Below are 12379 nucleotides of genomic sequence, written 5' to 3'. Positions count from 1 at the left end.
ATGACACTATCATGGCACAACATCACTCGACCCCAATATCAGCTTAAAATGATGGAATTGAGTGTCATTTTAACATCTGACCGTCCCAAAAATAAACATACTAGTTACTCAGACAAACCCCTCTGGACAGTGGAAACAATAGAGGCTCACCTAGGATCCCTGAAGGATGTCGCCGAAACATCCTTTTATATCAAGAACCATTTTAAGGAACCAGTCACAGCACAGGCACAGAACTGTTAAAGCTTCATGTTTCTGGCATTTGTGTTAATGAAATTCCTTGAGCAGGTTGACCTGGGCTGAATCAAACGTCACTTCCTTGGTTTGGCCTTGCAAGAAAAACAGATTTTCTAATAAGGTTACTTCACTTTTGTCCGTCAAATGTTTTGGGTCAGTGACCCTTTTCAAAGTAAAGCAAAACACACAGTGAATGTAGTTCTTCCTATCTGAGATCGTAGTAAACAATCAGTAATTATTATTCAGATTTTATGGACACCACATTTTCAATGTAGCAAAATTCTGGAGTCTAATCAATCCTTAATAACTTTATAACCCCAAGGCCGCACTCATGCTAGGAAACACTTTTCCCCAATGTACAGAATGTTTAACTGGTATGAGCGCAACTGTACAGTGTTTAAGCATAGCATGCTTCCCCAGCACGGGACCGTTGGAAGAGGTGTGTTTGAGCGCAGTCGGCTGTTTACATATATGCACAAGCAGAGTGACGCAACGCACCAAACCTCGTTGTTGCATTCGAACTTTGTGAACTCTGTCTCGCATAGTCCATAAATGTGGATATTTGCAAAAACAAAAAATGGAAAAAACAAACAACAGTTTTAATGATGGCGTAGCATCGTGCACATTTTGGTTATTAATGCGAGGACATGGGTATTGGAGGAATCCGTGCTTGAACACAGTTCATTTAGGTCATTTGAGTGCGAGGTAGCGGGGGTCGAAGACGGGGGGGTAGTTGTGCTTCAACGTGGCACAAAACAAGCGTAGGAGTGGGGAAAAGGTAGACTCACGTTTGGTTCTGACAGAAAGAACCAGACACAATTTGCCAAAATGAGTCTTCTCCATGCAGAGTCAGAGTTCTGGCTTAGAGGGCCGGGAGCTCGGTCTTCTGAGAGGGACTCAAATTAGAGCCGCTGCTCCTCCACATCCTGAGGAGCCAGATGAGGTGGTTCAGACATCTCATTAGGATGCCTCCTGGACTACATCCCAGGTGAGGTTTTCCAGGCACGTCCTACTAGAAAGAGGCCCCGGCGAAGGCCCAGGACACGCTGGAGGGATGATATCTCCCAGCTAACCTGGGAGCAGCTTGCATTCCCCTCTGGAGTGCTGGATGAAGTGTTTGGATGGACAGCATTCATGTAAATCAGTGTTTCCTCATGAGGTCTATTTATTCCTGGAGTACTGGCATCTGGATCAGGAATGCTTGATAAAGAAAAGCACTCATTTATCTGGCCTTTTGCTCCTTTTAGGTTTGACATGCAACAAGATATGCTTGTAGCCCCAACTTTACTTACAGTAGACGTAAAGTTTACTGTCATTATATTTGGTCTTGGCAAACACGCTAGTTGGTGCCTAAACTGCAGCAGCAAATCAGTCTCTCTGGCCCGAGCTTGTGGAATAAATGAACACCATTTCACTAATAGCACTCCGTAACTCTCTGAGTCACTCTGCTTTTATCATTTTCCATTTGTTATTCCTCTAGTAAATAGGAAACTCAACCTTTTAATTTGCCCCTGGTAAGAGCTTTGCACACAAAGATACGTGTTTTGACACTTGACAGTAAAATAGCAAATGGGAGACTTTGACACTGTTTTAAATCAGGTTCGTATTTTCATTTCCCTCTCAGCAGGGGTTCAGTTTCAACAGCACACATCAGGAAAACCGGGTCAATGCACAGTTGGATGTGAGAAATGGGAGCAAATTTGTGCCACGAGACTGATGGACAATCCAAAACTCTCAGAAGCACTTAAAGATGTTGTCATTGAGAGCTGCCCAGGAGGGACGTTCACTTGAGGCAAACAGAGAAACTACAAATAAAAGGACAAAAGAGAGAAGGAGAACTGAAAGAAAGCAGAAATGTTGAGAGGGCCAAGCTTGGCCTCAGTGAAGTGGACAAACCTACCTGTTTTTGTCCTGAAGATGCATGACATCCATTTATCTTTCTCACAGCCATCATCATCATACATCTCTCTAGAAATGCACTCCAATCCCCATGAGATATTAAATTAAACTATTAAGGAACCCAGTCCTGAAGCTCACAGGCATGAGGATTAACCCTACAGAAGATGCACTCGATAGAAGGTGAGGAGTTGGTGATCTGTCTGATAGCTTGGGTTCTTTCATGGATGCAGTCCGGGGGATAAAATCCCAGACAGCCTACAGGTTCACCTGTGATAGGACACATACGCCCGGAACTGAATTCTTACCTCATCTAGGTTTACACATGTGCATATCTTTGCAACAACTCACTTCAGCTCATTGCGTCCTTCATGATTGGCTTGTGTTACCATAACAGAAGAAAAACAGAAACCATCAAAATGTTCCAGATAACCTTTGAATTTTCATTTGAGATAACCTTATTACTGGGTAAAATACAGCTCTCCGTCTGTCACGATGTGGAAAGATTTACTGCCTTGTTCTTGGTTCAGACTAAATAACTTTGATGTCTGGAATTATTTTGAATGTAGTTTTGTATTTAATGTATTCCCTAATTTAGTCCTGACATCCATCCACGTGCTGTCAGGCTGGAGTCTGAAGTCATTGGGTGATAGGCAGGAATAAATCCATCGCAGGCAACACACACCACCTGCTCACACACCCCACCTTCAATCGCCCAGGTCAGAAATCCTCAGTGTTAGTGTGTTAGTTACAGATTGAGGCAACACATCAGCATTGAGGTCCAATTACTATTTATTTATTAATTATCAATGTGTGTTAGGTTAGCGCGCTAGCCAGGATAGCTTGGTAGCATTTTTAGATACAGCAGGGTTTGATTGAAAATTGAAGTTGTCCCAGTTTTCTCCTCAGTCATCCTGGCAGATCAAATCATTCCAGGCTCTTTCCTGATTTGAAATCAGCATACTGCACAATGCCTGTTGTAGGGGAAAGCCCACAGAGCTCACAGCTGCGTATGTATGGGTCCAAATCAGGTCAGCACAAGATAAAGATACCGTTTGAGTCAAGTGTTGAGTCAAACATTGCATGTCCTCTATATGTCCTCCATGGAGTTAAGTGTTGGAGATAAATCATTCCAAACAACAAGCTTCATAAAAAAGTGGACACTATTGCCTATTGAATGAATTATTTGCCCTGGTAAAATCAACCTGTAGTATACAGTATCAGTCTGACAGTGCCCCTGTTGTAAAATGTTGAGAACATGATCTAGCCTGGTTGGTGGTTTGACTTAATTGATATTGACTAATTCATGAGCGTTTGCAAGAAATCACTCGCCAAATTTTTTTGACTTTAATAGATGGCCGCATCTTTAAATGCATTTGCATCTTTGAAGCACCTGTCCTTCACATTGGGAAGCCAAGGAGCAGCAAAAAAACACTAACTCACACACACACACAGGAACATTAAGGGGGTCTGTACAACTGAACTGACAAGAGCAGGCAAGACTTCAAAAGGTGAGACATCCCATAACTCACATCTGCCTTCTGGCAGTCGATGACTTTTCCGCCTAATCATACTTTAAGAATGTTTCGGGTAAGCAACTCCAGCTGACAGAAAAGTTTTCCTCTGAAACCGTGTGTCGACAGTCAGTGATGTGTGTCAGGTTTTGCTCAGTACGGAACCCGAGGTTGTGTCATGTGACGGGGACCCGCTGGAGCTGTCCTACCTCCAGCGATGCTAGTTAGAACCGCTGTTTACATCTGTGGTGTCGCTCTCTTGGATCCTCAAATGAAGGACAGGACTCCAGACATATCTTATTGTGAAGGTTATTTATCTGTTTAAAAAAGTAGCCTGTTGCAGTGGTTAGCGCCGTCACCTCCCATCAAAAAGGGTCACGGTCTGAATCATTTTCTATGAGTTTGCATCCTCAGGCTGCTCCCACAATCCTTGGGGATGGATTAGTGACTCTAAACTGACCTCAGGTGTGAATATGAGGGTGAATGGTTGTTTGTCTCTGTATGTTGGCCCTGTGATGAGCTGGATGTGTTTATGGTGACCCTGCCTCTCACCCAAAGGCTCCTTGAATTAGCTTGAATTAGCGTTTTCCCCATAAGGAAAAAGCAGCAGAGAATGGGCAGATTGGTAAAACCCGAACATGTTAGAGCCATACTATACTTTTGCATTCAGCCGTCACAAAGCATCTAAATTTAAGCTTTTCCATCTTTGCGCCTCCCTTGTTTCCTGGCTCCATCCATGCTGAAACAAGTGGGTTTTGGACGTGGTTAAAGTCTTGGGTTCTTGTGCGAGCCATTCTATTTTAGAGATAACGCGGCTTTTGTGGCGTCGGACGGCATTGCCAGGAATTTACATTTTGACCATCACAGCTCCACTTCAAACTTCTGAAGCTTCTGCCGAAGAGGGAATATCATAGTGGGTAGGATTGTTCGCTTCTTTATACCTCCAACAACCTGGCAGCTTCAGCAGCTCCTGGGGCTGAAGTATTGCTGTGATTCTCTTCCATCAGTTTTTTTTTCCAGCAGTGAGTGAGAGATTGAAAACCTTTTTTTCCCATTTATTTAGTATTTCATGTTGTTTTTATTTTAGTTGTTTTTTTAAGGGTGTTAAATCAACTCCATAAATGCCATGGCAGCACACAGTGTTCACAGAGCAACACTTCTCCTTTGAATAAGTTATTTATTAGAAGTAAATTAGGTACTCTCGGTGTTTTCTTGGCCAGAAGGCCACCCACAAAAATACATGGCAGCACGGTTCCAGGCCACTCTAATGGGCTTTTTCATCCATCCATTATATGGCAGCACTGTCTTTATGACTTGAAAATAAAAAATAAAAAAGAATTTAAGCCTTGTTGTCACCTGACCCGCACAAGCCTGGAGGTCTGGGATATGGAGAGAGGACACAGGTTCGTCTGGATTATTGTCTCCTAATTTGTACTCATGTTTTTATTGAGTCCAGTTGACCCCACTGGTGGTGAACACACCGAGACATGTTGCTATAGTGACCTGAAGGGAATTGTACTGACCTCAAATTGACCTCAGCTGTGAACGAGACTGTGAATGTGTGTCTGACTTTGCATGTTGCCTGTGAGGAGCTGGAGCTTCAGAGCAGCGCAGCACCTGAGAGCAGAGCAGCATCGTTTTAGCAAACTTCACACATGCAGATTTGGCTCCCTTTTGCTGCATTCGGACTTGTGTATCAATCACTTGTGTGCTGTGAAAACATAACTGCTTGTGTCACCACCCCTCCGGACAGCAGGCGAGAACACAACGTGGAGGGGTGGTGATTTCTATCTATCTATCTATCTATCTATCTATCTATCTATCTATCTATCTATCTATCTATCTATCTATCTATCTATCTATCTGTCTGTCTGTCTGTCTGTCGATCTGTCTGTCTGTCTGTCTAGCTGACACATAAATATGCTGTACAGCTCTTTAAATTTCTGAATGTTATAGTTGTCCCTTGAGGCTTGAGGACTTCTACTGTCGCCACCTAATCACGAGCAGCAGTTTTCTTGTGGCCAATGATAGATCTGTGTACTGTATTGATGCTGCATTGTCACGGTTTTGGTTATTTTTATCACAGCTTGATGTTGGTCAGTTGACCTTTGTCTTCTTCCCAACAGTGGACACACGTTATTCTCCTTGACCTCCCAGTCAGACTGAACTTCTGTCGTTGTGTCTGCCACAGAGACCCTCTTGAGTTTTGTGGATGATATCTTATCTGGAGCCAGGTCTCCATGTGTGATGTTAGGGGACGTCCCCAGCCTCCTGTCCTCCTCCATCAGCATGATCGTTCGCTGCCTGGAGCCTGACACCACATACATGTGAGTTTTTCTTCATTTATTACAGACTTTTAAACTTAATCGTGTTACAGCAGATTTTAATGTGAGGGGAGACAGGGTCTTCACAGCGCGCTATCATTAAAACCCTTTATTATGTTCACTTTAAGCATCACAACATTAACGACAAAAGTCTGTAAAGAATGACTTCAAAGCATGACTCCCCTGGGTGACACACCCAGAACTGCTTTAATGGTCAATATACATCCCAGTCTCAGCTGCCAAAAACCTAAATATGATCACTGACTCAACAAGCACGTCCTGTCAGAAATGCAGTTGCATAAATGTTAATGGTTTTTACATTTATACGTCAACCTACAGACCTGCGATTCAATTCAGCACACAACCTCTTTAAACTCTGTTATTCTTTGTAATTAGTTACTCTTACTCAGTGATTGTGTTTTACAGTGTTCCAGACAATAGCAGTGGGTTGAGTAACAGCTAATTTTGTTTACAGCCACGAAATCTTTCCACATATTTATAGCCGTTGGGAAAGAGTGAGTTTCTTTGCCAGGGAAGTCGTCACACAGTAACCACTCACTGAAAGTGATGGGTGGGATCATTTACTGAACAGGTTAATATAGAGTTATTTCAGGGGTGTTAGAGCAAGGGTTAGGGCTTCGGTGCCGTATGTGCCAGTTTGAACCGGGTCAGTAGTTTTGCATCCAGTTACAAAAGACATCATACTCTAATTTTTTTTTCTCTTGTGCCTGGTAGTGTTTAATGCTCAGTACACACACACACACACACACACACACACACACACACACACACACACACATACACACCCACACACATACATAATGGGTATAATGGGAAAACATGTTTAATGAATAGCTCATGCTCAATGCATTAACACATACATTTCCACTCTGAGCAGCAGTGAGGCCCAGGCATCTTTTCTCCCTGCAGGGGGCTGCTTTCTTCATCAGCTGTGCAGTTTGTTAATATTCCACAGAAAACTGGTCTAATAGTTCACACAGTTTAGAACTCGTAGTAATTTATTATTTATTAGTGATTGATTTCCGATTCTCAGCTGAGTGTTGATGGTGCAGTTTCTGGTCTACTCACTAGGGGGCAATATACATTTAGCGATATCTTCCAAATTCTGTCAGTGGGACTCCAGTAAAATGCAAGTATGATACAGTCCTTCAAAGGCAAAATCTTAATGACTAAACTGATGCATTAAACACTTAACAGCACAAAACACAGATCTCCTGATACGGTCTTTGAATGACATAATAACACATACATTATTACTGAATCCCAGCTGGTTATGCTGTTATAAGTGTGACTGGGGTGAATGCACACATTAATGTTAAGAGCTCAGAGCACAGAGCTCTGCATAAACACAGACCATTTATTGTATTTGTTGCTCTTTCTGGGTGAATGATTTATTGCTCACAATCAGCAGCAGATTTTCTCAGCATGTGTGTGTTTATGCGTCCAGGTTTCGGCTGTGGGCAGTAGACAATACGGGCCGCCGTTCCAGCCCAAGTGAGGTCACCATCAAAACACCGTGTCCAACTGTGGATGACGTCAAAGCGCAAGGTGAGGACAGACGCAGACGAGAGTCGGCCAGGTGACAGCCAGATCACTCCTGTGGTCTGTGCCTGAGGTTACTCTCATTCTGTGGGCACCGTTATTATTGTTGTTATTAGTAGTAGTAGTAACAGTGGTTGTGGTTGGAGTATATTATTTACAAGGTTAAACAATTGAAATAGGTTTTTAAAAATGCACTCTAAAAATGCACAAGTCGGCAACATAATTTCCCAACATTGGGCATTAAAAAGAAAAAAAGACTAATGATGGAATTTAGCCTTTGTCCACACTGGACAGATTTATAGCCAAGGTGTTCTTGCTGATCCTGTTGGCACAAAAGGTTTCAGCCACTGAAGCTGCAGGAGTTTAATGCCTGAAAAGACAAAAAAAAACTCTGCTAGATTCTGTTTTTCCCTCTCTGCGGCTCTGCTGTTCTCAGTCTGAGTGATATCACAAGGTAATACACAGATATGCCGATCTATTTACCTACAGTGGATTTCACCAGATAAGACTCGACTGGTTGTAGCCGCTGATGTTAATGAAAACCAAAGACATGGTTGTTTTCTGCCGCTGCAAAAGTTCAGAAGAGTCATAGAAGCAGCAAACTGTGCAGGAAATTAAACATAAATACCTAAAACAGCAACAACAACAACAACAAAAAGAAATTTCATAGCAAACACTGGTAGCTGCTGCCAAACGCATTATACCGAATTAAAGTACAGCTGCAAACGGCTACCTAAATAAAGCCATGGAAATACTGCCAATTATGAATTATGCACTTATTTATGAATAAATAAGTGCAGTAAAAATAAGGTTGTAGCTGTGTTTGCCTTTCTAGAAATAGCCGAAAAGATCTACAACCTGTTTAATGGCTACACCAGTGGGAAGGAGCAGCAGACGGCCTACAACACGCTGATGGACCTGGGAGCCCCAACACTCCACCGCGTGCTCTATCACTACAACCTACGCTATGAGAGCTTTGGAGAATTCACCTGGAGGTGTGAGGATGAGTTAGGACCCAGGTATGATAAGCTTTACCTCATTTTCTTGGAGTCAGTTTTGCCAATTGACTGATTGACTGATTGACTGACTGATTGATTGATTGATTGATTGATGTCACTGAAACCAGGAAAGCTGGAACTGAAGTTAAAAAAAACCATCGGTGTTATTGTAAAGGTGAACGTTGAACCTTTGGATTCAGTCTGGCCCCAACTGGGTGTAGATTACAGTCCAACCACTAGTTGGCAGCAACGTGCTTCCACTACAAGATTTTATATGAACGGAAAAAAGCATCAACAAGCATCTGTGGACCACCTCACATGAATCAGTGCCAGAATCACTTCCAGGTGAATTCATCACATTAGTGTGCATGTCGGCAAGATAACATTTTATATATGGAACAAACGGGAAGCACCGTATCCAGCAACAACAACCTCCTTGTGCTGGTCAGAAACTGTGGAAACTGACCTTTATTTACTTACCTTAAAAAAAACTAGCATTTCAGGTACCTTGCCAAACAGCAGCATAACATAAAGCTCAGTTGAATATTACATCCCATTGAAGCCCCTGTGTAAAAGTGGTGTTTGAGAAGACATTTTAAAGGATTCACTGACCTAGCCACCCTTGTATATTTGGGAAGGATGTTTCCAGTGAAGTGAAAGGCCCCTGACAACAAAAGCCCGGTCACCTCATCAGGGCAGGCTGGTGAGGGGGTCACCAATTTACTTAAATTACTGTGGGCTGGATGATTATGAGCTTTAGGAGCAGGAAAACCAGTTCTAAAATGGACAGACAGTCACATCCTGGGGCGATTTGGATCCTCGGGTCTCAGCAGAAGGAGCATCTGTGTGTCACCTGCATAACAACAAAAAGAGAAATTTCTCCAAGCAAATTCATAAATAAATAGAACAGACCTGAAATGAAACCGAGGTGGACTGAGGACGGTGAGCAGTTACCTATGGAGACTGCAAAAGTTTTGTCTAAAGATATGAGGCAATTCAGTTAAGACCAGCATAGCTGCAAACCCAGGAGTGAATGGTTGCACCCAGGTCTACAATAATTCAAAATTATTTCTTTATAAAATGTCATTTTTTACTTTAGGGACCATTTTGACTGTTATGTGACATTCTGACACATAAAGTCTAAAAGCTGTGTTGAAACATTCTCCAAATGTCTAAAACTCCAGATAAAAATGGAAGTTTTAAAATTGGTCTAAATTTTCTCCAATCAGAGGGGCCAAGTTTTGGTTTCTTCAGAAGAGGTTTGTGGGCATGAATCAAGACTGCAGGTATTTGGCTTGATGTGTGCCAAATGTTGCTAAAACAGATAGTAAAACTGTAAAGGAGAGAGCAGCTCCTGTGTAAAAATAGGTGTTAAAATGAGTTAAATGGGCAGTTTAAAAGTTTTGAGAAAAGTTGTTGGAACAGAGAGCAGGAGCTTGTTTACTCAGAAGTATATGGAATTAAATTGCATTATGATGGGATGCATAGCTATGCATGAAAACGTTTGTAGGGAAACCATCGCGAAGAACCGATTTGACTTTTTAAATGCATTGGGCCTTGTGTTCAATCTATAGATCAAATCTAAAGAAGTAAAGGCCCAAACCCAATTACCTCAGTTTTTAAATTTGAGATAATCCGCGAATTGATGTCTTTAAAACAAGCTAGAGCTTTCACTAACTGCTCTGTCTCATCTGGTTTTATGGATAACGACAGCCAAGTGTCATCAGCATAGCAAGGAAAATTTATTCCAGGCTGCTAAAAAATGTTTCCTCAGGGAGGCAGTTAAAAAATGTAAAGGACTGGTCCAAGCACAGAACCTTGTGGAACTCCATGGCTGACCCTATATACTGTATATAGTATATTATCCTATACTGTGTGTGTGTGTGTGTGTGTGTGTGTGTGTGTGTGTGTGTGTGTATATATATATATATATATATATATATATACTGCATGGAAAGCAGTCCATTGTCTGAAGATATGAGAAGATTATCAGGAACTTTAACAAGTGTTGTTTCTTTGCTGTGATGAGCTCTGAAACATGATCTAAACCTCATAAACCTCTGCAGGCGGTCCAGTAACTGTCAACACCACTTTCTCTAGAACTTTAGATAAAGAAGAAAGGGTAGTTATAAGACTATAGCTTGCTAACACAATAAATATTTTCCATTTCTTGTGTTGGGATGGGGTCTAAAAGACACATGGTAGACTTAGATTTTCAAATTAAAAGCTATTTCAAAAGCTATCTCTGAAAAGTTTATATGGTTAAAGGAATTTAATGACTCATTGGAGACCCCGTCTGATTCTACAGTAAACACATCTGGTGATGGTTTAATTGCTGTTGGGGCAGCCATACGTGGATCCAAAACACTGTGACTCTTACTTAATTTGGCTGCAGTGCTGAAAAGAAACCTGGGGTTATTCTTATTTTCTTCAATTACAGAATAATAGGTCTTTCTAGCCCTATGGAGGGCCTTTTTATAAGATACCAGACTGTCTTTCCAAGCTAAAGTGGTAGTTATCTATTTAGCAAGAATACCACTTCCATTCTAATCTTCGTGCTTTCTGATTGAGGACCCTAATCTTTGAATTAAAAAGGCACCTCTCCTCTGATTTGCTCTTCATTCTCAGCAGCAGACTCTTTGCTGCTGCACTTTCAGCAACAACCTGAACGTCAGCAGCGCTAAGATTAGAATTACTGCTCTCTGTACAAAAACACAGTGGTCCCGGGATTAACACAGGGATCGTTTCCTTAAATTTAGCTACAGCATTATCTGAAATATCTGCTACAGTAAGACTGGATTCCTAACATGGAAGAGGCCTTAATAGCCTTAATAATCAATACAAAGGTTATCAAAGATAGTTCTGACAGTAGCAGGCCATCAGCAGGAGGGTCCCTCTACATGAGCCTGGTCCTGCTCAAGGTTTCCTCCTGTTAAAGGGGAGTTTTTCCTTGCCACTTTTGCTTGTTGGGGGCCAGGCCCTGGGATTCCGTAAAGCACCTAGAAACAATTTTGATTGTAACAGACACTTTGATTGATTGATTGATTGATTGATTGATTGATTGATTGATTGATTGATTGATTGATTGATTGATCTGTTGGAAGAAACCAACTGACACAGCTGAAATGGTAAAAGCATAATTTTCGACAACTACTCGAGTATTGAAGTCATCTACAGTGATGACTATCTGTTCTGAGCACCGGGACAGACAAGATGTCAGAGAACTCAGACAGAAACTCTGAACGTGGACCAGCATGGACCAGGGGCCCGATTCACTACAGAACTGGCTTTTCAGTTCTCCAGTTCAGATGAGTGAGGCAAAGAGTCATCCTTTACCTAATTAACTGGAGTGAGCAATTGCTGCCACTCCCCCTCCCTGACCAGTACCACGAGGGATATGATGACTTATCTAAGCTAACATACTCCTCCTCCTGAAGACAGCTCTCAGTAAGACAGAATAAATCAATGTGATAGCCAACTATCAGATCATTCACTAACAGGGATTTACATAAAAGACATCGAATGTTTAGCAGTCCACATTTAATTGTGCTTATAGTTTCTTCTACTCATTTTTATCCACATCCATTTTTGTGTTTAGCAAAAGTGGAACAGGAAATACCTCTTTAGCGTTTAAAGCGTTAAAGTTGATGTAATCAGTTCTGTGGAATCAGCAGAGAGGTGTGTAAGGCTACAACACTGCATCCTAGCTCATTATATGTCTTCTTAGTAACCTATAACTGCAGGAGACTATTCCAGTCTAGTGTACTTTTAGTACTAATATAGTAACATTATTAATGTGGAAGTGATTCCCTTAGCATGTTACCATAGTGACAGATTAACCTTTAAACCC

The 12379-nt window shown here is 41.8% G+C and overlaps 1 protein-coding gene across 2 annotated transcripts in view; it reads left to right on the top strand.

The window, feature by feature from the left end:
• Positions 1-12379, top strand: part of astn1 (astrotactin 1) — a 260250-nt gene that overhangs the window by 238967 nt on the left and 8904 nt on the right. For both annotated transcript variants that reach the window (XM_057056562.1, XM_057056561.1), the window contains 3 exons: positions 5836-5971; positions 7437-7537; positions 8367-8550. In XM_057056562.1, the coding sequence (XP_056912542.1) occupies positions 5836-5971; positions 7437-7537; positions 8367-8550 (421 nt within the window). The remainder of the gene's footprint in view (positions 1-5835; positions 5972-7436; positions 7538-8366; positions 8551-12379) is intronic.

Source organism: Takifugu flavidus, chromosome 15, assembly GCF_003711565.1.
Source record: "Takifugu flavidus isolate HTHZ2018 chromosome 15, ASM371156v2, whole genome shotgun sequence".
Taxonomy (NCBI): domain Eukaryota; kingdom Metazoa; phylum Chordata; class Actinopteri; order Tetraodontiformes; family Tetraodontidae; genus Takifugu; species Takifugu flavidus.
This window is presented reverse-complemented; position numbering and strand designations above follow the sequence as displayed.